General features: G+C 65.1%; 2 protein-coding genes across 5 annotated transcripts; both read left to right on the forward strand.

Moving 5' to 3' along the window:
* The first annotated feature begins 436 nt into the window (after nucleotides 1–436).
* Nucleotides 437–11770, forward strand: FURIN (furin, paired basic amino acid cleaving enzyme). 2 transcript variants are annotated; one of them, XM_032391997.1, is made up of 16 exons: nucleotides 437–523; nucleotides 4950–5283; nucleotides 5684–5782; nucleotides 5897–5992; nucleotides 6340–6468; nucleotides 6579–6655; nucleotides 6927–7015; nucleotides 7524–7696; nucleotides 8114–8326; nucleotides 8761–8861; nucleotides 8944–9047; nucleotides 9136–9253; nucleotides 9347–9526; nucleotides 9948–10072; nucleotides 10190–10300; nucleotides 10503–11770. In XM_032391997.1, exons 2-16 carry the CDS (start codon nucleotides 5110–5112, stop codon nucleotides 11090–11092), a joined length of 2379 nt encoding a protein of 792 aa, XP_032247888.1. In that variant the 5' UTR covers nucleotides 437–523; nucleotides 4950–5109; the 3' UTR covers nucleotides 11093–11770. The 2 variants fall into 2 exon arrangements, with proteins under 2 accessions (XP_032247888.1, XP_032247887.1); XM_032391996.1 differs by lacking the exon at nucleotides 437–523 and adding an exon at nucleotides 1255–1348.
* A 1782-nt stretch (nucleotides 11771–13552) lies between these two features.
* On the forward strand, nucleotides 13553–23199 carry FES (FES proto-oncogene, tyrosine kinase). Of its 3 annotated transcripts, none has more exons than XM_032391998.1 (19): nucleotides 13553–13696; nucleotides 14203–14418; nucleotides 14638–14811; nucleotides 16123–16219; nucleotides 16348–16531; nucleotides 17876–18013; nucleotides 18088–18207; nucleotides 18302–18424; nucleotides 18621–18807; nucleotides 18929–19012; nucleotides 19587–19796; nucleotides 20123–20245; nucleotides 20651–20704; nucleotides 21171–21289; nucleotides 21556–21650; nucleotides 21732–21855; nucleotides 22070–22227; nucleotides 22324–22446; nucleotides 22843–23199. In XM_032391998.1, exons 2-19 carry the CDS (start codon nucleotides 14212–14214, stop codon nucleotides 22983–22985), a joined length of 2463 nt encoding a protein of 820 aa, XP_032247889.1. In that variant the 5' UTR covers nucleotides 13553–13696; nucleotides 14203–14211; the 3' UTR covers nucleotides 22986–23199. The 3 variants fall into 3 exon arrangements, with proteins under 3 accessions (XP_032247889.1, XP_032247890.1, XP_032247891.1); XM_032391999.1 differs by having other exon boundaries at nucleotides 16348–16522; XM_032392000.1 differs by lacking the exon at nucleotides 20651–20704.
* The last annotated feature ends 873 nt before the right edge of the window (nucleotides 23200–24072 follow it).

Raw genomic sequence — 24072 nt, forward strand, 5'->3', positions numbered from 1 at the left:
ACCCAGCCCGGGGAGCTCTTGGCCACATTTCCCCTCTTTTCTTTCTTAGCTCAAGCAGTGGCGGCCTCAGCCAAGTAGCACAGACGTTTTCTAGGGCAGGGACCTAGGGAGGGAGAGGAGCCCGTTGGTATATTGCAAGTAGCTTGGATTCGGACTCTGCCAGGGCCCAGATCTCGCCCAGGCTCTGAGGCCTGCTAGTTGGGGGACCTCGGGCAAATTATTTAACTTTGTGCTCCTCAGTTTCCTTATCTGTAAAATGGGATTAATAATGTCGGCCCAGAGGGATTATGTGGATTAAATAATGTACTTAAGAAGGAGGTAATGTAAAGTGACTGTCCCAGTGCCTCGCCCGCGGTTGGTGTTTTTTTAAAAAAAAAAAAAAAAAAAAGTAAAAGGCGTGGGCTGCTGGTTCAGCTTCTCCACCTGTCTATATAGACGCAAACAGTCGTGACTCCCCTAACAGTAGGCCCGGGAAGGTGCGCCTCGCCTCGCTGAAGTCTGACCTCAGGGGGAGCTACCCCAGGTCGGTCACCCCGGGACACTTAACTGGGTCATGCCCAAATTCCTGGCTCAGGAATGGAGCAGTCGTGGGGGGTTGGGGACGAGAGGGCCGGCTCCCTCACAGTCCAGCCGACACTGAGCTCCGAGTGCCTCCTTGAGCCCTTGTGTGCCCAAGCCGAGGGTTCCGAGTTCGGGTCTCCACCGCCGCCTGCCCCGGGAGCTTGGGGCGCGCAGAGCGGGGGGCGGGGGCGCGGGCAGCGGGGCCGTGGGGGGGGGTGTGGGGACGCGCCGGGCGGCCGCCTGGGCTTTGGGATCTCCGGCCCCACTTTCTACCTGCCCCTACCGGGCGCCGGAGGCAGCGGGCGCCCCAGAAGGCCGCAGGGCCTGGGCTCGGGGCCCGGCGCTCTGGGTGCGCGCGGCTCCGGCTCCGAACGCCGGCCGGGGCGCAGGCGGCATGGGCGGCGGGGCGGCGGGGCGGCGGCGGCGGGGCGGCGGGCCGGGAGCGCGGAGGTGGCGCCGCGAGGGGGAGGGGCGCGGCGGCGGAGGAGGAGGAGCCCGGGCCGCCGCAGCCGCTGACAGCGACGGGAGTAAACAAGCAGCGTCGCCGGGGCCCGGCCGCTGCCCCCGCCCGCGCTGGAGCCCGAGCCCAGGCCGAGCCCTGCCCCTGGTCGCGGGCCGCGCCGAGGACCGCCCGCCGCGCCTCCCCGCCTCCGCGCGGTGACGCTGCTGCTGGGCGCGGGGACGGCGCCGAGCCCAGGCCCCCGCCGCCGGGCTCTCCGCTCGGCCGAGGGGCGCCCGAGCCGCCGCGGCGCTCGCCTGGAAAAGTTACCCGCCGGGGCTCCCTCGGGTAAGCGGGAGGGCGCGGGGCCCGGGGAGAGCCGGCCGGACTGGGCCGCTGTGCCCCGGGAGCGGGCCCCGGCGCCCCGGCGGGGGAGGGTCGGGGCCGTCCCGACCCGGGCCCCCCCAGGCCCCGGCCGCTGCGCCCGGCGTTCGGAACTGGCCCGGGGGCCGGCCGGAGGGTGGAGCCGCGGGGGGCAGGAAGGGCGCCCTGCAGCCCACCTGAGCGCGCCGGGCCCGCCTCGGCCCCCGGCCCCCTGCCCGTGCCGGTACTTTTCCGCTTGGGGCCGGGGCGAGCCCTCTGACCTCAGGAAGCGTCTGCGGGGGCCCCCGCTGGGGGCGGGATGGGGAGAGAATTCCAGAGGCGCCGGGTGCTCCCGCCTCCCCGCCGGCCGCCGGGGGCCGCCGCCGGCTCGCCCACTCCGCGGCCGGGGAGGGGAGGAACGGCTGGTCGCCGGGCGGAGGGGATCATTCCCCGGCCCGGCCTCGCCCCCGGCCGCACACCTGGGCGACGGAGCCGCAGGTGCGGGCTCTGCGGGCTCCGGGAGGCTGGCTCAGGTGGGTGCTGGGGCTGCCTCCCGCCGAGGCCTGGCGCAGGCCCCTGCTGCCCCCGTGGGGTGGCTGGGCTGCGGGGCTGCCTGCTCGCCAGACAGGTCTGACAGCAGTCACTTGTCTGGTGTGTACCTGCTCCCCGCGTGGCCCGGGGAGGGGGTGCAGACCCTCTGCCGCGAGAGGGTGTCGGAATTCTATTTTGGACTCGGGAAGCGTGAGGGGAACCCGGGTGATGTGGCCTAGTGAGGGCTGGGCAGCTGCTGGCCAGGTGTGGAGGGAGCGCAGGGGACTGGCCAAGCTTGACGCGTCTGGACCAGAGCAACCCAAATTGTACTGTTTCCTATATGGGGCTTTCACGTGAGATTTGATTTTTTTTTTTTTTTTAAAAAAGGATTATGTGGCTTTAAAGAAAAGTTTGAAAATCTCATATCTAGCAGTTTTTACCACCAAGGAAACTGAGGCCCAGAGAGAGGAAGTAACTTGTTTGAGATCACACAGCAAATGAGCAGTAGAGCATAGACTGGAAATCAGAATTTCAGGGGAGCCTCTCAGTTCCCGTAACAGGACCTGGCTTGGTGTCTCTGCTAGAAAGAGGGACTGGATCCTGTACACACCAGACCCTCAGTGCCTGGGAAACAGCGTCCGGACCTGGGGGTAGGTTCAGTTTGAGGCCTCAGAGCGGTGTCCGAGGTTCCTGGGACCTCTGGAGAAAGGGCTTTGCCTAAGAACACAGCCAGGAAGAGCACTCCCAGCACTCTGTGGCCACAGCCCAGAGCTCAGTCCCATGTGAGGGGGCATCGCAGGAGGCTAGAAATACAGCCAGCCTGGGGGGGGGGGGGGGGGGTAGCGGAAGTGGGGGTCAGGGGGGGGGGGACAAAGGCGGGGGGGGGGGGGGGGGGGGGGGTGTTTAAGCGGAACTGGGACTCAGAGGGTGAGTCAGAGTCTGGGATGGGGGTGGGGAGAAGCCCATTCATTCATTGTTCTCAGAGCCTGCTCTTTTGGGAGGGAGGGAGGTGGGAAATCTTCCCTCCCTCCAGGATGCTGAGGTGGGGCTGGGGGGGTGGTCTTCGGGGCTCTGTGGAAGCCATATCCACAGCTCACCATGGCTAGGGATGCTGGGCAGAGGGAGGCAGGCCCTTTCTTGGGGGATAGTTGGGTTGTGCCGGAAGCCTGCTTGCTTTTTGGGTGCTGCAGGGTAATTAACTAGTTGGTTAATCACCTTTAAGGCGAAGCAGCTGCAGCTCCATTCACAATGTGCTGGAACCCAGGCTAGACCCAGATGAGCCCGTCTTGATTTGGGGGCTTTGGCGGGGCTCACAGCACTGTGGTCCGGGGCAGCTTTACTTGCCATCTGGACCCAAGAGGGGGCTATTGCAGTGGGCAGAAGAGCAGAAGAGGCCTTGTTCCTACGTGGCTCTGCCCTCAGGGCCCCACATCCTCTGTTAAATGAGGGGCGTGGGGTCTCTTCACACCCTAGGGCCTATGTTTGGCCACCCAGCCATTGCTAAGACTGGCTTTCTGGAACTTGGATGCCCAAGGCATCATGGGCCTGTCCTGGAGCCCCGTGGACTCTGCCCCATCCAGGGTGAGGAGGAGCCGTATTGTGGATGCCTCCTGCCATCAGCTGTCAGGTTATTTTGGTGTAAACTGAAAATACCCTGGGAATTGTGTGTTGAGTCCCTCCCAGGCTGCAGGGTGGGACTGCAGTAGGAGCGGCCAGCAAGGCTGGTTGTGGCTGAGGGTAGCCCCTGGAGGGGCAAGGTTTCCCAGGGGCGAACCCGCCTGCCCAGCTCCCCACGGCCTGGGTGAGCTGGGGAGCTTCATTTCAGCCGTCTGGCAGAGTGGCCTCCTTTGGGGCTGGGAGTGGTGGGGGCATCCGGGGCCCTGTGGGCAGGCCCTCTGCTCAGTGAGCTTGGCACTGAGGCAGGATACCTCCAACAGCCCCACTGGGGCCTCCCCCAGCTTCTCCCCACCCCAGGGGCTTGGCTTCTGGCTAGTCAGGGGCCCTCTGTGGGGACAGTTATGTGGCCCCGAGCAGAGAGGTCCCGCTGTCTGTTTGCTGAAGGAGGAAAAACAACACGCAGACTATTGATTCAGCCTCACCTTGGTGCTCCTGGCTCAGCAGCCAGTGTTTGCCCTGGCTGCCTGGGCTCGGATTACGCAAGGCTGGTGGGCGTGGAGTGCAAGGGGGCTGCCGGGGGCCTCTGCGCCCAGGACCTGCGCAGGGCAGGGCTGGGTGGCCCCAGTGTTCCCCAGGAAACAGCCTCAAAAGAGTCTGGGCCCCTGACTTTGCTGACGGACACTGGTCTGGGGTCTGCCCGTGGAGGGAGGTGAAGCCACTGGGATCCCCTGTGCTCAGCCCCCGAAGCCCCATCCCTCCTAAGGTCACCCGCTGTTTCTTCCCAGAGGGCTGTGGGTCTTCGTGCAGGTAATTCCCTGTGGCTAGGTCTGCTTTGCTGAACCAGGAACCCCTGGTGAGCTGGGTAGACACCACCCATTAAAAAACTTTGAAAAGCCAACATTTTATAAAATATACCTAGGTAATTTGGAAAATATACAGTGGCACAAAGAAGAAAATAACAGTTATTCATAATCGTCACCATCTTGAGAGAATCGTTGGTTAACGTTTTAGCATGTGTCCTTCCAGATTTTATTTTGTGGTTATATATAAATACACACTTATAAATAGTTCTTTAAAAACAAAATGGGGTCATGTATACATACTGCTTTATAACCCATCTCTTTTTCACTTTGATTGCGGTGAACATTTATTCTGTTGTTGTTTCTGATTTTGGATGACTCAAGCCTGATACTCTTCATCCCACTTCCGTATTCTTGTGTGGAGAGAGGCTTGGGAGCTGTGTGTGTGTGTGTGTGTGTGTGTGTGTGTGTAGGGGGGGTCCATCTGGCTGGCTGGCTGACCTTGGAGGGGCTGGATTCTCACCCGTCTCCCCCGGGGGCCCTTTTCAGGCCTAGATTGAGCCATGGGGGTGGCTTTTGCACATGGCGGGGGCGGGGGGACTGACTGTCTACCCTTCTTCCTCCCTTGTTCCCCTCAGAGCCGGCGGCCCTCCTCCCCTCCCAGCCCTGCCCTGCTCGGCCCCATGCCCCCGCCAGTCAGCCCCGGGCCACAGGCAGTGAGCAGGCACGTGGGAGCCGAGGCCCTGTGACCAGGCCAAGGAGACGGGGGCTCCGGGGTCCCGGCCACCGGCCCCCCCCATGGAGCTGAGGCCCTGGTTGCTATGGGTGGTAGCGGCGGGAGCCTTGGTCCTGCTGGCAGCCGACGCCCGTGCCCAGAAGGTCTACACCAACACGTGGGCCGTGCACGTTCCCGGAGGCCCGGCCGTGGCTGACAGCCTGGCGCGCAAGCACGGCTTCCTCAACTTGGGCCAGGTAGGTGCGCCGACTGCCGGCTGGCCTAGGCGCGGGTCATGGCCAGGGGTGGGCTCAGCGAGGGCAGGGGTTCGGGCACCGGGACCGGGACTGTGGGCTTATCTTCTCAGGGCCATCTGGGTAGGAGGCATGTTCTGGGTGGCTCTAGGGGGATGGGAGCCGTGGCTGGTCCCGCCCTTGGGCTTCCAACAGAGGTTGTTCAGGGGAGCAGACTCTGCCCGGGAGGGTGCGTCCCTCTCCGTCCCCTGCACCCCCTGGCCGGGGCCTGGGCAGGGAGCAGATGCCCCACCACCCCCTGGCGTCGTGCGCCTCCCCTTGCAGCCGGCTGTCCACCCCCGTCCGCTGCCTCCCGGGGACTGCCAGATGGAAAGCCCAGCCCAGGCTCCCTGCTCTGTTGCAGATCTTCGGGGACTATTACCACTTCTGGCATCGAGCGGTGACAAAGCGGTCCCTGTCGCCTCACCGCCTGCGACACAGCCGGCTGCAGAGGGAGCCTCAAGTGAGTGCGGCCCCAGCCCCTCCGGCTGCCACCCTTCCCTTGCCGCTCTCTGGAGCCGCTTGAGCCCCCCCGCCCCGCGCCCCACGCCCACACCGGCCCCCCTCACTCCTGCAGGTGCAGTGGCTGGAGCAGCAGGTGGTAAAGCGAAGGACCAAACGAGATGTGTACCAGGAGCCCACGGACCCCAAGTTTCCCCAGCAGTGGTACCTGGTACGTTGCCGCCTCGGGTCGTGGGTACTCCTCCCCGGCGGCACCCATCTGGCCACTGAGGGCTCCCGCGGGACGCTGAGGCTGATGTGCAGGCCTCCCCTCCTTCTTCTTCTTTCTCTCTGCCCAGCACTCCCTCCCCGCCCCTTCCCGCGAAGCCTGGGGGCTGCCCTTCCAGAGTTCTGGGCACTCCCACGGAGCCCAGGCAGCCAGGGATGGCATTGCGGGCGCGGGGGCAGGTGGAGAAAGAGGTTTCAGGGGTGGTGAAGGGATTCTTCAGGGTACCCCTGACCTCACACGGCCAACCACATCTCGTAAGTGCTGGGGTGATGGGGCGGGTGTCTCTGCAGTCCGGCGTCACCCAGCGGGACCTGAACGTGAAGGAGGCCTGGGCTCAGGGCTACACGGGGCACGGCATTGTGGTCTCCATTCTGGACGATGGCATCGAGAAGAACCACCCAGACTTGGCAGGCAATTATGTGAGGAGGTGGGGGAGGGAGGCAGCCGTCCCCGGTGAGGGGTGTCTCAGGGCAGTCCTGTTCTGCTGGTGTGCTCAGACTGTTCCTGACGATGGCCATGTCCTCTCCAGGATCCCGGGGCCAGCTTCGACGTCAACGACCAGGACCCTGACCCCCAGCCTCGGTACACACAGATGAATGACAACAGGTAAGCGACGGCAGGGCCCCGGCCCCTGCCTGCCTTCTCCTCCCTTCCACTGAGGAAGCAGGGTCGAGCCCGGGCTAAGACCCATTCCCCCAGTGGGCTGACGTTTCCATGGTCTTGCTGCAGTTCTGGTCAGAGCAGGGGTGGCCACAGAGCGGAGAGCGTGGGAGGGGACAGAGGTCGTGGCAGGAGGGGCGTGCCGGCCCGTCCCGCCCCTCAGGCTGCGCCCGCCGTGCTCTGTCCGCCGCTAACGCTGTGCTCTTGGCCCCGGCAGGCATGGCACACGGTGCGCGGGCGAGGTGGCCGCCGTGGCCAACAACGGTGTCTGCGGTGTGGGCGTGGCCTACAACGCCCGCATCGGAGGTGGGTGTGGGCCTTGGCCACCCTGTCCGTGGGGAGGGCCCTGCGGGTGGGATTCTCTCCCATCCGGCCAGTGCCTGTCACTTGCCCACCGTGGATCCGTGGATCCGTTTGGCCACGTGGCTGTTCCTTAGAGGCTTCTCGACAGCTCAGAACTGAGCCCCCTGTGCTGCGGGGCAGGGCAGGGCTTCTTAGCAGGAGCCTCCCTGAATCCCCACCAGCCCCACTGCGTCCTTACAGGGCAGGCCTTGATCGCCACACTCCCTAGGGAACCCAGAGGCTCCTTCTAAGCCAGGCTCTGTGGTTGAGGGCAGGGTGTGTTCTCTTTTTCCCTTCGGGCTCTTGGCCTGGAGAGGCAGAGAGGCCCGGGGGCTAGGGGCTCAGGGCTTCCCAGCACCGGCCTCTGCCTTCCCCTGCGCATCCTCCGGGTGCAGGGCTGGGTGTGCTTTGGGGGTGCCCCTGGCGGCTAGACCCACGCAGCATCCCTCTCCTCACCCCCCTCCGCGGCCAGGGGTGCGCATGCTGGACGGCGAGGTGACGGACGCGGTGGAGGCTCGCTCACTGGGCCTGAACCCCAACCACATCCACATCTACAGCGCTAGCTGGGGCCCCGAGGACGACGGCAAGACCGTGGATGGACCCGCCCGCCTCGCCGAGGAGGCCTTCTTCCGGGGGGTTAGCCAGGTGCGGTGGGGGTCCCTGCGCAGCCCCGCGGGCCAGGCCGGGTGCTGTCTGCTCCCTAGTTTTTTTCCCCATGTTTTTCTGTTCCTGTTCGTTTATTCTCATGTTACACCTTAGTTTATACAAGGCTTATTTATTAAAATGCTAATGGACCAGACAGATAGCAAAAGAGAAAAATAAGTGGAAATCACCCATCGTTCCAGCCCCCGCAGTCACCGGTCTGGGCAGTTCGGTGGCAGCCCGGGTCTGTTGTTCGGCGCAGACAGACAGACTTGCACAAGCGCCCGACCCAGCAGGGGTCTCACGGGGTGCGGAGCAGGGCGGCGTGTGCGGACGAGGGGCCCTGTCCCCCGGCAGCACCCTCCCGCCAGGCCCCCCCAGGCCCCGTCTGCGAGTGACCCCAGCCCGCTCTGTCCGCAGGGCCGCGGGGGGCTGGGCTCCATCTTCGTGTGGGCCTCGGGGAACGGGGGCCGGGAGCACGACAGCTGCAACTGTGACGGCTACACGAACAGCATCTACACGCTGTCCATCAGCAGCGCCACGCAGCTCGGCAACGTGCCCTGGTACAGCGAGGCGTGCTCGTCCACACTGGCCACCACGTACAGCAGCGGCAACCAGAACGAGAAGCAGATCGTGAGTCCTGCCCGGGGGGGGGGAGGTGGGGCCTGCCTGCTGGCTCTGCTCAGGGCCCCCTTCCCGGACCACGTGTGGCTGGGGGATCGGTGGCTCAGTCGTCGTGGGACGGGAGCCGGGGCGCTCTGAGACTGGGAATGGGGCCACGGGGCTGTGCGAAGCCCCTGAGAAGCGTAGACTCTCTGAAGATGCGCACGGCTCTGAACGGTCTCCAGCCTGGAGCTCAGCCCCTCGTGCCTTGGGAAACAGGCCCCGGGAGGGCCAGGCGTTAGCCTGTTCACAGCTAGTGAGCGAGGCAGCAGCTGGGCCTGAGGTGTCCTGGCCCCGGCTCCCCTGCCATCCGTTGGTGCTCTGGGCCTGTGGGCAGGGGGCGGGCAGGTGGCCCCTCTAGTCCCTGCACTCATCACGGGCCCAACGCACCGTCCTCCCGGCAGGTGACCACGGACTTGCGGCAGAAGTGCACCGAGTCTCACACGGGCACCTCGGCCTCGGCCCCCTTGGCAGCCGGCATCATCGCTCTCACCCTGGAAGCCAAGTAAGCAACCTCGCCCCCCCCAGTGCCCCCTGCAGGGCAGCCCTCGGCCTGAGCCCCGGGCCTCACTCTCCGCCCTTTGCAGTAAGAACCTCACCTGGCGGGACATGCAGCACCTGGTGGTACAGACCTCAAAGCCCGCCCACCTCAATGCTAACGATTGGGCCACCAACGGTGTGGGCCGGAAAGGTGAGGACAGGGTGGCCCAGTGCGCGGGCTGGGGGCGAGTAGGGGGCCCTCTGCCTCCCAGATGACCCTGCCTCCCCTGCCCCCGCAGTGAGCCATTCATACGGCTACGGGCTGTTGGACGCGGGTGCTATGGTGACCCTGGCCCAGAACTGGACGATGGTGCCCCCCCAGCGGAAATGCATCATCGACATCCTCACCGAACCCAAGTGAGGCCTGGCCCGGGGCTGGTGCCGGGGCGGGGGGGGGCCGGGGTGTTGGGGGGGGGTCAGGCCGGCAGACTGTCCCTGCTGTCTGCACAGGGACATCGGGAAGCGGCTGGAGGTGCGGAAGACGGTGACCGCCTGCCTGGGGGAGCCCAGCCACATCACACGGCTAGAGCACGCGCAGGCCCGCCTCACCCTGTCCTACAATCGCCGTGGCGACCTGGCCATCCACCTGGTCAGCCCCATGGGCACCCGCTCCACCTTGCTGGCCGCCAGGTGCCTGCCCTCTCCCCTGCCCAGCTTGTCCCGTTCCTCACACTCGCACACGTTCACCCTCCTGGACTTGTCACAGGGTCTTAGTGGCCACCACGTTCTTCTCGGTGCGGGTGCTATTGGCACTTGAGGAGGGATGGTTCTGTCCTAAGGGACTGTCCCGCATCGAAGGAATCCCTGGCTTCTAGTCGTTACATGCCAGTAGTGCGCCTTCCCGTGTGTAGCAAGCACCTTGCACATTTCCACCAACCTTCTGGTGGAGAACATCTGGCCTACTGGCAAACAACAGCTACAGGCATTTCCGGCCCAGTGGGGTTGGCGCTGCACTGGGGGAGGGTGTGTGCTCCATGTGTTGGGGCCCTGGTGTCCCCTGGCTGGGGTCTCCCGGAGGCCTCCAACAGCCATGGGCACCCTTCTCCCGCAGGCCGCACGACTACTCCGCAGATGGGTTTAACGACTGGGCCTTCATGACAACCCATTCCTGGGATGAGGACCCCTCTGGCGAGTGGGTCCTGGAGATTGAAAACACCAGCGAAGCCAACAACTACGGTACTGGGGATGTTTGAGGACTGAGGGGGCAGCAGAGACGGGAGCCGGCGGGCCCTGGGATTCCAGGAGCGGTGCTAGTGCTCCCTAACTCTTGCCTCCTCCCCCACCCCGGGATAGGGACACTGACCAAGTTCACCCTCGTGCTGTATGGCACGGCCCCCGAGGGGTCGCACCCGCCTCCCGAGAGCAGCGGCTGCAAGACCCTCACGACCAGCCAGGCCTGTGTGGGTCAGTAGTGGTTGCTGCTGGGGTCTGGGGGCCTGGGGTTTGGGGGGGTGGGTGCGCCCAGAGGGGACCTGTGCTGAAGCCCAGGGCTAGGAGGAAAGGGGGTTTGAAGAGACCTCGGGGCGGCCGCGGTTACAGGGCTGGAGGTGGCTGGGGGCCGCCACGCCTCCTGAGCTGACGCGCACCTCCTCCCCCACTCCGGCAGTCTGCGAGGAAGGCTTCTCCCTGCTCCAGAAGAGCTGTGTGCAGCGCTGCCCGCCGGGCTTCACCCCCCAAGTCGTCGATACTCACTACAGCACGGACAACGACGTGGAGATCATCCGGGCCAGCGTCTGCGCCCCCTGCCACAGCTCGTGCGCCACCTGCCAGGGGCTGGCCCCCACAGACTGCCTCAGCTGCCCCAGCCACGCCTCCCTGGACCCTGTGGAGCAGACGTGCTCCCGGCAGAGCCAGAGCAGCCGCGAGTCGCCCCAGCAGCGGCCGCCGCCGCCACCCGCCGAGGTGGACACGGAGCCCCGGCCGCGCGCAGGGCTGCCGCCCTCACACCTGCCCGAGGTGGTGGCCGGCCTCAGCTGCGCCTTCATCGTGCTGGTCTTCGTCACTGTCTTCCTGGTCCTGCAGCTGCGCTCCGGCTTCAGCTTCCGGGGGGTGAAGGTGTACACCATGGACCGCGGCCTCATCTCCTACAAGGGGCTGCCCCCCGAAGCCTGGCAGGAAGAGTGCCCATCCGACTCAGAAGAGGACGAGGGCCGGGGCGAGAGGACCGCCTTTATCAAAGACCAGAGCGCCCTTTGACGAGCGCCTACTGCCTGCCCCTTCAAGCCCATCCCCTCCTTGGGCACTTTTTAATTCACCAAAGTATTTTTTTATCTTGGGACTGGGTTTGGACCCCAGCTGAGAGGCAAGAGGGGCAGAGACTGCTTCCCACCCCACCTTCGGGCCACTTGGCTGCCTGAGGTGGGGCCCCAGGACCAGCTGGGGAGCCGGGGAGGGCCTCACCCCCACCTCCAGCACCCCTTCCGTGTGGAGAAAGGAGTGGAACCTTTAGGGCAGCTTTCCAAGGTCCAGGCCCCAGCCGGGGTTTTCTGCGGAGTGAAGAGGGTCAGCCCTTCTCTTTGGGGATTCCTGACCCGGGCTGCAGCTCTCTCCCTACCCTGTTCCCTCTAAAGCAATAACGGTCCCCATCCAGGCAGCAGGGAGGCTGGCCTAGGGGGTATTTGAAGGAGGAGGCCACCTCTCCAAGGGCTTTTGTATCCCCGACCTTGTCTCCCACGTCTGGTGAGCCTCTTGAGGCAGTGGCGATTAAAGGAAGGGACCAAGGCCAGGCAGGTGCTTTAGGGTGGGCATGTGAGCACACGCGCGTGGGTGTCCCCTTGCCCACCTCCACCACCGCTGGCTGCCCGCCGAGCCCCGTGCTGGTGTCCTGACCACCCTACCTTTTCGGGCCCCCTCCCCTCCCCTCCCCTCCCCTCCCCTCCCCTCCCGCCAGGGCCCAAGTCCCTGTTTTCTGAGCCCGGGGCTGCCTGGGCTGTTGGCACTCACAGTCCCGGAGCCCCTGGGTGGGTGGTGGGGAGGGACGGTGGCCCAGCCGGCCTCTCCCGCCTCCCACCCGATGCTGCTTTCCCCTGTGGGGATCTCAGGGGCTGTTTGAGGATATATTTTCACTTTGTGATTATTTCACTTTAGATGCTGATTTTGGGTTTTTTTGGTTTTTTTGGTTTTTTTGTATTTGTAATGGGGGTAGCAGCTGGACCACCCACCTTCCCACACCCACTGTCCATTCTGCTGTTCCCCCGGCTACGCTGGCCCTGAGGTGCGGGGGGCTGCAGCATGTTGCTGAGGAGTGAGGAGGAGTTGAGCCCCAAGTCCTGAAGAGGCAGGCGGGCAAGCCAGGTGGGCCCTAGGAAAGGGGATCGTGGTGGGAGGGGCAGGCTGTCATCCGTGTTTCAGATGGGGCTCATCGTGCCAAGGGCTCATGGGTCACTGGTTCTCCAAGTGCCAGGGGCGGGCAGGTGGTGGCACTGAGCCCCCTCCAACACTGTGCCCTTGTGGAGAAAGCACTGACCTGTTCTGCCCCCTTAAGTCCCCCTCTTCTGACGTGCCTTTCGCACCCCTCCCATTAGGACAATCAGTCCCCTCCCATCTGGGAGCCCTCTTTTCTTTCTCTCCCCTAGCCCTTCCTGGCACCCAGCCACCTGCCCAGGGGTGTCCCCTCCTCTCCCATCCCCCCACCCTTGTGGCCAGCCTGGCTGATTTTGTAAGATACTGGGTTGCTGCCCAGTGATTTTTTTTTTCTTGTAATTTAAACAGGCCCAGCATTGTTGGTTCTATTTAATGGACACGAGATAATGTTAGAGGTTTTAAAGTGATTAAACGTGCAGACTATGCAAACCAGGCCTGGTCTCCAGTGTGGTGATGTCGTTCTTCCTAGGACCCTGGGACTGCATCCGGGATGGGGGCGGGGATTGGGGCCAGTTCATGTCCTGCTTGCCTCTAGGTGGGCCCAAGTCAGGGCTCCAAAGGCCGTCTCCCACGGAGTTCTAGGGCCTCCCTGGGGGAGCAGTGGGCTGTGGAAGGAGGCAGCAGCTGGGGACAAGCCCCAGGCTGTGGGACATGGGAACCCCAAGAGTAGGACAAGCAGAGGGCTTGCACCCCCACAGGCCTGGTCTCCAGCAGGGTGGTGTTCCCCCCCTCCCCTGCTCAGGATCTCCCTTGGCTGTAGGGCTGAGGTCTATGGTGGAGCCGGACTGAACCAAGATAGATGGTTTTTGCTGGCCCGTGTCCCGTCAGGAAACTCCGTACCTGTCCACTCCCCCATCCCAGCCAGCACCCCCTCCCCTGGCTTCCCTTGGGACAGGAAGCCCCTGCCTCGGGTAGGGGAGTGGTGGCCGGTTCCCCAGGACCTGCGCCTGAGAAGGAGGCCTCTCCTCGGCGATATTTACTTGGAAATTTTATTCAAACGTTGGCTGGCGCCTGAGCTCTCCTAGGGGAATCCGATGGGGTGGGGAGGCCTGGAGCAGGCTTCCCCCTTCCCCTTCTGGGCCGCCCGGGCCGGGCGCCAGGCCCCCACCGCGCGGCGGCCGCTTCCCCGCGCTCCCGGGCGCTGCCCAGGCCCTGGGGGCGCCGGCAGGCGGCTCTCCGCGCGGCCATTCTTCCCCGGCCCCCTCCTCCCTTCCGTTTCCGCGGCCGCGCGGCGCGCTGGGCAGGGGGGCCGGCAGGCGTCGGGGGCGCCGGCCCTCCCGCCCGCCCCTTCCCCTCGCCGGGCCCGCCCCGGCCGGCCAACTGAAACCGCGGCAGGAGGAAGCCGAATCAGGAACTGGCCAGGGTCGCCCCGGCCGCAGTCGGGCCGGAGTCGTCCCCGAGGCGTCCTCGGCAGCCCCGGAGCAGCTGCCCGCGCGGGTAACTCCTGCCCCGAGGCCCAGGCGGCGCGGGCGGGCGCGCGCGCGCGGGGGTGGAGGGGCGCGCGGGGGGGAGGGGCGCGGGGGGGTGGGGGCGGGGGGGCAGCGGCGGCCAGGGGTGCCGAGAGGGGGACAGTCCCCCCGCCCCCCACGGTGGGGTGCGCGTGGCAGGGCAGGGGCCCGGCTCAGGCTGTGGCTGCCTGAAGCCCGGCGGAGGGTCCCGGGCACGCCGAGCCCCTGGCAAGGGAAGGGTGCCCGGTGGGAGGGCCTGGGGAGGGAGGGGTCCCCTGGCGCCAGGCCTTGGCCCGAGACACGGGAAGCAATGAGGGCCCGTCCCAGGCCAAGTTGCCCGTTTTGGACCTCGGGCTGCATTTCAGCAGGACAGGACCCCACCTCCTGTCTGTCTGCAGCTCCTCTTCGCCCCACAGCCCCCAGCCTCCCCGGCTGGCCCCTCCGTCTCTGGCCGCTGCCTTACCCAGGGCTGGGCTGCCCTGTCTCTGTCCCCAGGACGGCACCATGGGCTTCTCCTCCGAGCTGTGCAGCCCCCAGGGCCACGGGGCAGTGCAGCAGATGCAAGAGGCCGAGCTGCGGCTGCTGGAGGGCATGAGGAAGTGGATGGCCCAGCGCGTCAAGAGCGACCGGGAGTATGCGGGGCTGCTGCATCACATGTCCCTACAGGACGGTGGGGGCCGGGGCATGAGCCCCAGTAGCCCCATCAGCCAGGTGGGGCTCCTGCGGCACCCTAGGCCTCCTCATCCCCTTCCTGCCTTCGACTGAGGAATTCCTCTGGGTGACGGTTCTGTCCGTCCGCCCGCCCCCTTCCTTTCCTGGAGCCCACTGGGCAGGGCTGGGCAGGGCTGGGCAGGGTTGGGGAGTCGGCAGGCCCGGGCTGGGGAGCCATTGTGCCCCCACTCCCTGTCTCGCCCGTCCTGCGTCGCACAGTCCTGGGCAGAGCTCACCAGCCAGACGGAGGGCCTGAGCCGGTTGCTGAGGCAGCACGCGGAGGACCTGAACTCAGGGCCCCTGAGCAAGCTGGGCCTGCTGATCCGGGAGCGGCAGCAGCTGCGCAAGACCTACAGCGAGCAGTGGCAGCAGCTGCAGCAGGAGCTCACCAAGGTGGGTCGGGGGCCCTGGGCTCCCCCTGGCCCCTGCTGCCCAAAGGCTGACTCTAAGGGGCTGCTTTTGCACAAGAGCCCCTGGATTCACTGGGGGAAGTGCAAGTCCCTGACCGCAGGCCTGCCCTAGCTTCCGTCCCGCCTCCCTGCCCTTAGGCCCCTGTGGCAAGGCCTCTCCGTGCATGCTCTGCGCCCTGACCGTGCGCCCCAGTAAAGCGCGGGGAGTAAAGGGGAGCGATCCAGCTGGCGGCTGCAGGGCGCGCAGGATCAGTGACCCCCTCCCGCCCGGCGCCGGCGGGCTCTGGGGCCTGGGGGAGGAGTGGCTCCTCGAACGGCAGCGGTGTGGCCCCCTGACACAGAGGTGTGAAGTCGGCCCGCCTGCGTCTGAGCCCCGCCCTGCTGCTCCGTCTAGAGGCCGGGCGGTCAGAGCTGTTGGGCTGAGCCTGCCCGGTGCAGTGTGCCGGTCTGCACCCCCCCGCACCACACCCCTCCACCTGCGCCACCCCAGCCTTCCCACGGACCCACAGCGGCCCCTGGTGGCCACTGGCCACCCGCCGGCGCTCTCCCCAGAAGCGCATCTAATTCCGGGTCGGCCTGCTTTTATGGGGTACTTCTCCTAGAACCCAGCCATGCCCGTTTCTTCGTTTCCTGTTACCTGGGGCTGTTACAGAGCTAGAGCGGCAGAGCTGAGTGATTTCAGCAGAGACTGTATGAGCCTAAAGTGTTTACCATCTGGCCCTTCAAGAGAAAGGTTCATCTCGTCTTTCAATTAAGTTGTTATACAGACGGGGAAACTAAGGTTTAGAAGACAGGGACGGAACTTACCCCAAGGATCCCAGTGCATACACAGGGGAACTGGGATAAGAACTTTGCTGTTGACCATCCATTGTTCCTGCCACCCAGAACGTAATTTGCAGGACTTGCTGCAAAGTGATAATGCAGGGCCTGTTGTCAAAAAATTATGAAAGAGTTTCAAGATGTCATCAACAGAGCGTTAAACCAAGCCCAGGCCATACGTGCCCGCAGCTGGGGCCTCCCTGCCACCAGATACCACTCTAGGTCAAGGAGGGCCAGGTGTGGCCTGCCCGGCCCCCTCTCTGCCTCGCGCAGGGGCCTGTCCTCAAGCCAGCTCCTCTGACCTAGCTTCAGCGGCAGAGGTTGGGCCCCAGAGGCGTCCGGGGCCTTCCCGGAGGACAGACTTAGATGCGAGGCCTGCCAAGACCGTGGGCCGCGTGCAGGGCTTCGCCTCGGGCGGAACTCTCCTGTGCCCCGGGGACCCGCTAGCCCACGCCGGCCCCTCCTCTCTCCCCAGACGCACAGCCAGGACATCGAGAAACTGAAGAGCCAGTACCGGGTCCTGGCGCGGGACAGCGCCCAGGCCAGGCGCAAGTACCAGGAGGCCAGCAAAGGTGCGCGGCTTCCCTTCCTGGGAGAGAAAAATCCCGAGCCGGTCCTGCCCTGTGCACCGGTGCCCAGGGGGTGGGGCCCGCCCGGGGCCTCTGAGCCGTCCCCCACCAGCCCTGTCCTCCCCCGGCAGACAAGGACCGTGACAAGGCCAAGGACAAGTACGTGCGCAGCCTGTGGAAGCTCTTCGCTCACCACAACCGCTACGTGCTGGGCGTGCGGGCCGCGCAGCTCCATCACCAGCACCACCACCAGCTCATGCTGCCCGGCCTGCTCCAGTCGCTGCAGGACCTGCACCAGGACATGGCGTGCGTCCTGTAAGCCCGCGGCCGCGGCCCGCCCCCCCAGCACCCCGCGGCCCTGCCGCCAGGCCCGGGCAACCTAGTCCCTGAGCGGGCGAGCGGGAAAGGCCGCGTAGTCACGGGGGAGCGGGCCCTGGGCCGGGGCGTGGAGCCCGTCAGCGTCTGTCCGGGCCATGCTATTCCAGAATTCCTGCTGCAGGGTTTTCTTCTTGTGTGGAGCACCAGTGTGGGCTCTGGGGTACAGCAGGGACAGCGGAGACGACAGCGCCTGTCCTCTAGGGTTATTCGTGGTATCGGAGAGAGATGAGAGCAGCTACGATGGGTAGCATGTGAGAAAAATCAGACAAGGAAAGGCGATGGGGAGGCAGGGGCGCAGGGCGGGCAGGGAGGAGGGACAGCTCTCAGTAGAGTGCTCTGGGAAGGCCTCAGAGGTACCAGAGCAAATGGGGGGGCGGTGTTCGGAGAAAGACCATTCCAGAAAGAGGGAAGAGCAGGTGCACAGGCCCCGGGGTGGGAGAGCGGAGGGTGCCTGGAATCCAGGAGCAGCGGGACGGCGAGTGCAGCCCAGGCAGAGGGCGGGGAGGGCGGAGCGGGAGCGAGGCCGCTCGGGTCCAGGGCTTGGGGCGCTGCTGGTGACGGAGGGGCCGGCAGGCCGTTGTGAGGACTCGGGCGCCGCTGTGTTGAGAAGACACTCCAGGGGGCCGGGCCGGGGCGGCTGCGGGAGCGCGGACCGCTGGGCCAGTGGTGGTTCCTGGGCGCGCTCCCACGGTGGAGCTGGGGCCGCTTCTCTACGGACCGGAAGTGAGGTGTGAGGTGGAGCCAGGGACGATGGAGCTCCTGCTAACTTACGTGGACAGGAAGGAGAGAGACGGGTTCAGGAGACAGGCGTTGACGTTTCAACTCACGGAGTTAGGGTGTCTAAGGGACGTCCGGGGGGACGCTGGCGTATGTGCGTGGCCGCGTGAGGCTGCAGCTCGGGGAGGGCCTGGGACTGGACACGTAGGTGTAGGACCAGCAGCACATGGGAGCCCAGAGCCCCCGCCGTGGGGCTGGCTGCCCGGGACAGGTGCACCCATGCTCCCATTCACCGAGCCGTCCGCGCACACCACACGCTCTGCACACCAGCTCTCACCGGGTCCTTGTCACCATGCCCAGCATCCCCATCATACGCACCAGGAAGCAGAGATAAGGGAGACATTGAGTAACTTGCCTGTGGTCATTTGGCTGGTAAATGATGAGGGGGAGAGGAAGGGTCAACCCCCCGGGGCGGACTCCTCCAAACCCAGCGTCAGGGGCCCCGTGCTGCCCAGCCCGGCCCAGCCCGAGGCCCCACTGACCAGGGCTCCTGTCCGGGGGCAGGAAGGAGATCCTGCAGGAGTACCTGGAGATTAGCAGCCTGGTGCAGGACGAGGTGGTGGCTATTCACCTGGAGATGACTGCCGCTGTCGCCCGCATCCAGCCCGAGACCGAGTACCAAGCCTTCCTGCGACAGTATGGGTAAGCCCCTCCTTGATCCTGCCGGGCACCAGGGCTTCTGGCCTGTTCGCTGACGGGGCACCGTCCCCCTGAAGGTCCGCACCCGACATCCCGCCCTGTGTCACCTTCGACGAGTCACTGCTTGAGGAGGGCGAACTGCTGGAGCCAGGGGAGCTGCAGCTGAACGAGCTGACCGTGGAGAGCGTGCAGCACACGTGCGTGCTGGCTGGGCGCTGGGCCGGGGCGGCCGGGGGCGCGGCCGTGCGTCTGCGGGGCACGGCTCGGACACCGCTCTTCCTCCGGGCACAGGCTGACCTCGGTGACAGACGAACTGGCTGTGGCCACCGAGACGGTGCTTAGCCGGCAGGAGGCGGTCACTCAGCTGCAGCACGATCTCCGGAACGAGGAGCAGAACACCCATCCCCGGGAGCGGTGAGCGGGTTCGCCCACAGCAGCCTCCTGGCCCGCCCCCCCCCCCCCCGCCCGCTGGCCCGCCAGCTGTGGGCTGCGCCCCTCTCCCCGCCCCGCCCCCCCCCCCCGGCCCCGCCTGCAGGGTGCAGCTGCTGACCGCCAGCTGTGGGCTGAGCCCCTCTCCCCCCCCCCCCCCCCCCGCCCGCCCCGCCTGCAGGGTGCAGCTGCTGGCCAAGAAGCAGGTGTTACAAGAGGCGCTGCAGGGGCTGCGGGTCGCTCTGTGCAGCCAGGCCAAGCTGCAGGCCCAGCAGGAGCTGCTGCGCGCCAAGCTGGAGCAGCTGGGCCCTGGGGAGCCCCCACCCGTGCTGCTCCTGCAGGACGACCGCCACTCCACGTCGTCCTCGGTGAGCTGCCTGCCACTGCCCGCCGCCACCAGCCTCGCCTGCCCGCCCGGGGCGCGCTCCTCATTTTTGCCCTCCCCCTCCCCAAGCCTGGCCACCCGCTGACGTCTGTCCCTGGCCTCAGGAGCAGGAGCGAGAAGGGGGAAGGACACCCACCCTGGAGATCCTTAAGAGCCACATCTCGGGAATCTTCCGCCCCAAGTTCTCGGTGAGTGGAGCCCAGCCTGGGCCTGCATCTCTGCCCTTCTCTAAGCGGGGGGCCAGGCCAGGGGTCTCCGACACGTACCCGCTAAGCCCTTCCCACCAGGGTGTTTGGGGTTCATCACTGCGTTGCCCTAGAGAGGCGGCTCTGCCCAGAGGGGACCGCTTTTATCGGGGAGTCCCCGTCTTCCCTGGGATTCCAGATTGCATATGTCCCCAGGTCTTTGCCAGTCAGCCCCTCCTTCCCCTCCACCCCAACGTGTGCTGCAACCTTGTTGTTCCCCCCCCCGCCCCCCCCCCCCGACTCCGGAGGGAGGAGTTGGGCGGCGGGGGCCCGGAGGAGAAGGCAGAAGCCCGGTTTGAGATCGGCCAGCCTGGGCTCCCCCTCCCAGCTCTGCCTGGAGCGAGCCCGGCTCAGTCTGGTGCCTGCTCGGGGGCGCTAACGCCACGCAGGTGGTCCGTGAGCACGAGGGGCTTATGTGAGAGAGACCCCCCCAGCTGACCCCGTCTGTCCCGGTGGCCTCCCCTGGCAAACTGGCTGAATGACCCTTCCTCGCTTCCCCTGCCCCTGCGCCCGCCAGCTCCCCCCGCCCCTGCAGCTCGTGCCAGAGGTGCAGAAGCCGCTGCACGAGCAGCTCTGGTACCACGGGGCCGTTCCCCGGGCAGAAGTGGCCGAGCTGCTGACGCACTCCGGGGACTTCCTGGTGCGGGAGAGCCAGGGCAAGCAGGAGTACGTGCTGTCCGCGCTGTGGGACGGCCAGCCCCGGCACTTCATCATCCAGTCGGCGGACGTGAGTGGGGCCTGCCCTCGGGCCTTCCCTGCCTCGCCCCCCGCCCCCCGCCCCCCCAGCAGGGGAATGGCCGCGGGAGGGGAGGAAGTTGCTGCGACATCCCACGCTTGCTTGGTGGAGCTGCAAGGGGCCCCGGAGAGCACCCAGTCCGTGCAGCGAGCCAGAGGCACAGTCTTCAGCGCGGTCCTCCCCCGAGGAGGGCTCCAGGCCGTGGCGCGGCCTCAGAGAGCGCCTGCCCTGCCCGCTCTGCCTCCCGTCTCTCCTCTCCCAGGGCTCAGGCCCCCCAGCAGAGGAGGCCGTTGACCCTGGGTTCCCCTGCCCCGCAGAACCTGTACCGACTGGAGGGGGACGGCTTTCCCAGCATCCCCTTGCTCATCGACCACCTGCTGCGCTCCCAGCAGCCCCTCACCAAGAAGAGCGGTATTGTCCTGAACAGGGCGGTGCCCAAGGTGAGCTGCGCCCAGCCCCGCGCACGCGCTAAGCCGCGCAGCGTCGGAGCAGGAGGGGATCCCCGGTTCCTGTCTCCGTGCAGCCTGCAGCGTGATTCCTCACGCCTCAGGGGGCCAGCTTCCCTCTAGGTTTGGACTCTCAAGGCCACGCCCGTTCCGTGGGACGCACACACATATGCACATACACGCAGAGCTGATACTCCCTCAGTTAGGGGCCCCTGCCTGGTCCCCAAAGTCATCTAAGTGTGATCCTGATACTGTCCAACCCCCATTTTTCAGACCAGCAAACCGAGGTGCTGAGAAATGAAAAACATAGCATTGGTGGGGGATGTCTGGTCCCCTGCAGGGCCCAGCACCCATTCCCCTCACTGACTTCCGACCCCCCCCATCCTCTCCCTCCGCCAGGACAAGTGGGTGCTAAACCACGAGGACCTGGTGTTGGGTGAGCAGATTGGGCGGGTGAGTCGAGTGCCCTGCCAGCCCCCTGGCTGCCTGATTTTCCCTCCCCCACTTCCGCCAGCATCCCCGACGCCCCCTCACGCGACCCAGGCCCTTTCTCCTCAGGTTGCTCTCATGTGCGTGGGGTGATACGCTTTGTTCACATGAGCTATAAAATACCTGCTAAAGAAAAAAGTCACTTTCTTAAGAATCAGAATGGTTTTTCAACCCAAGTGAAAGAGATTTGGGGGTTTTCTGTGTCACTTCTCCCCGTGAATGTGGCAAGTCTGAGGTAACCTTCTCTGCCTATCCCGTGTGTACCCCCTTGGCTCCCCACCCAGGGGGTAAACTCCTGCGGAGCATGGCTGAGCAGTCCGAGCGTGGGGGCAGTGAAGGGTGGGTGGCGACAAGATGAGGACAAATCCCCGGGAGTGAGGAAGAGGACCATGGTCCAGGGACGACTGGTAGGAGCCCGAGACCCTTTCAGGGGAACTTTGGCGAAGTGTTCAGTGGACGTCTGAGGGCCGACAACACTCTGGTGGCGGTGAAGTCTTGTCGAGAGACACTCCCACCTGACCTCAAGGCCAAGTTTCTACAGGAAGCGAGGTGGGTGATAAAGTAACAATCCCACAGTTGCACATACAAAGGGTCCCTCTGTGCGTGGCATGAGGTAAAGTGCTTGACTTAATTCTCACGCCCCCGCCCCCCGCACCGTGCAGGTGGTACCCCCCACTTAGTGCCGAGGGGTAGAGGCTCAGTGACCCACCCAAGGTCACATGTCCAGGTCTGCTGGTCTCAGAGGCCATGCTCTCCTCTTCTGCTGCCTTCTCCCATCCTCCCTCGGTCTCCCTGGGGTTCCCGGGGCTCTCCAGGATCCTGAAGCAGTACAGCCACCCCAACATCGTGCGTCTCATTGGCGTCTGCACCCAGAAGCAGCCCATCTACATCGTCATGGAGCTCGTGCAGGGTGAGCAAGGAAGCTGGTCTGCAGGGGTGGGGAGGAGGCTGCTGCCTAAGGTTCACCCCGGCTTCCCCTGCCCACCCCCAGGGGGCGACTTCCTGACCTTCCTGCGGACTGAGGGCGCCCGCCTGAGGATGAAGACCCTGCTGCAGATGGTGGGGGACGCGGCTGCGGGCATGGAGTACCTGGAGAGCAAGTGCTGTATCCACCGGTGAGTGAGGGGCGCCCACTGCAGCCCCACCACCACCACCTGGCGCACCCCGCCGCTCCCCTCAGGGCAGGCACATGCTGCAGACCTGCTGGTTGCCTGTCCCCGTGGACCAGGAGTCCCAGGGGTGGGGGGAGCAGCTTTGTTCATGGCTGTGCCTGGAGCGCCGGCCTGGGCAGGTGCGGCTACCGCATGGACGCTCTCCTGCCCTACCCAGGGACCTGGCTGCTCGGAACTGCCTGGTGACGGAGAAGAACGTCCTGAAGATCAGTGACTTCGGGATGTCCCGGGAGGAAGCCGATGGGATCTATGCAGCCTCAGGGGGCCTCAGACAAGTCCCCGTGAAGTGGACGGCCCCGGAGGCTCTTAACTACGGTACCTGGGCCTTACCCACTCCGGCTGTCCCCAGGCCAGGGCCCTCACTCTGGCCAGCGGACGTGGCCAGCCCACTCACGCCTCTTCTCCCTGCAGGACGCTACTCCTCTGAGAGCGACGTGTGGAGCTTCGGGATCTTGCTCTGGGAGACCTTCAGCCTGGGGGCCTCCCCCTACCCCAACCTCAGCAATCAGCAGACCCGGGAGTTTGTGGAAAAGGGTAAGGCCGAGCCACACCGCCTTCCCAGGGCTCCGGCCGGGCCCCCCCAGGCCCCTGACCGCCCACGGGCGCAGAGCGAGAGTCCTCCCGTAGCTGCCGCTGAGCGAGCCCCCGTGTGTGCCAGGCCAGCATATCTCATTCACTCTTCACAACAAGGGAGGGAGGGCTTAATACATCCCTTTTAGAGCCGGAACAAGCAGCCTTGCAGAGGTCACCCAGCTGGCACACGGTGGGACCGAGATTCGAGCCTCTGTGTCCTTGGGGCCCTCGAAGAGTGGCGCCCCGAGAACAGTGCCTCTTAATAAGCAGCTCCCATTGCTCCAGGAATGGCCCCGGGGGCTGCCGGGTCCCCCCGCCCGCCCTCACAGCCCGTGTGTGCGGTGCCTGTGCCCACAGGGGGCCGCCTGCCCTGCCCCGAGCTGTGCCCCGACGCCGTGTTCAGGCTCATGGAGCAGTGCTGGGCCTACGAGCCCGGGCAGCGGCCCAGCTTCAGCGCCATCTCCCAGGAGCTGCAGAGCATCCGGAAGCGGCATCGGTGAGGCCGGGCCCCCTTCTCAAGCCAGTGGCCTCTGCAGGCAAGAGTGTACGTCCACGCAGTGTGGCTCACACGGCCGGATGGCTCCTCCCCGTCCTGGACCCCGGCCACTGGCGTCCATGCTGCCGGCGGCCATGCGGCTCTGCTCGGCCGGGCCTTCCTCTTCCGGGCGGAAGTAATAAAAACCACTTGTGCCCATTGAGTGCTCTTGGCATGTGCGCTCCTCCGGACAGCAGGTCTGCGGAGGAGTCGGGGGCCCACGCTGTGGCCGTGGGAAGGGGGAGGACGGGCAGTGCTCGCGGGGCGGAACGGACCTGATCCGGCAGCCCCTGGAAGCGAGACGCGGGGAAGAGGGAGACGGCGTGCGGGCTTCTGGCACCCAGAGAGGGTCACGGGCAGAGGAGCAGAGCTGCGGGAGGAGTGGGGAGGTGGGAGACGTTGCGTTTGAGGGGCCTGTGGGGATGTAGGTGTGACACAGAAGTCCAGAAGCCCAGATGGAGGCAAAGGCCGGCCACTGGCGTTGGGAAGTCCTTAGCGGACAAACGTTAGGTGTGTGCTGCAGTCATTAGGAGATTCAGGAGAGAGGGGCAGGGAGTCAGGGAAAGTGAGTTTCCCTAAAAGGGGACTGGGGTGACTGAAGAGAAAGAACATGCTCCCCAGGGAGTTCATCCATCAAGACAAGTCTACTGAGCAACAGGACAGCAGAGCGCGGAGCCCTCACCTCCTCCTCTAAGTCTGTAAAGGCCCCCTGAAATCTATAAAATCATCAGAAACCTTCCCAGCAGCTCCAGAGAAGGGCAAGAAGACAAAGAGGTATGAACAAACTGAAAAACCGAAACCAGGAAAGATCTCTCGCACCAAAGAACAAAGCAACAAGAACTTTGAGGTAAAATGGCCATCCCTCAAGAAAGCTAAGGAAGTAGATCACATCTACTTCCTTAGTAGGAAGGAGATCAAAACACTATAACTTGCGTGAACAAGAGGAAATCAAGTTAGAGTGTGATTAAGAAAAAATACTAAAAAGTCTTTATAATTGAAAGTGATAAAAAGCAGAACCAAGGAACTTTTGCTTCTGGGTAGGATGTGGTAGG

This window comes from Phoca vitulina, unplaced genomic scaffold (genome assembly GCF_004348235.1).
Source record: "Phoca vitulina isolate PV1807 unplaced genomic scaffold, GSC_HSeal_1.0 scaffold65, whole genome shotgun sequence".
Taxonomy (NCBI): Eukaryota; Metazoa; Chordata; class Mammalia; order Carnivora; family Phocidae; genus Phoca; species Phoca vitulina.

Excerpts from the sequence above, each read along its gene's own strand:
- FURIN (XM_032391997.1), top strand. The coding sequence starts at position 5,110 with ATGGAGCTGAGGCCCTGGTTGCTATGGGTGGTAGCGGCGGGAGCCTTG. Across the intron at positions 6,656-6,926 it reads ACACAGATGAATGACAACAG|GCATGGCACACGGTGCGCGG; the intron begins GTAAGCGACGGC and ends TGGCCCCGGCAG. Across the intron at positions 10,073-10,189 it reads CAGCGAAGCCAACAACTACG|GGACACTGACCAAGTTCACC; the intron begins GTACTGGGGATG and ends ACCCCGGGATAG.
- FES (XM_032391998.1), top strand. The coding sequence starts at position 14,212 with ATGGGCTTCTCCTCCGAGCTGTGCAGCCCCCAGGGCCACGGGGCAGTG. Across the intron at positions 14,419-14,637 it reads CCAGTAGCCCCATCAGCCAG|TCCTGGGCAGAGCTCACCAG; the intron begins GTGGGGCTCCTG and ends TGCGTCGCACAG. Across the intron at positions 20,705-21,170 it reads TGGGTGAGCAGATTGGGCGG|GGGAACTTTGGCGAAGTGTT; the intron begins GTGAGTCGAGTG and ends AGACCCTTTCAG.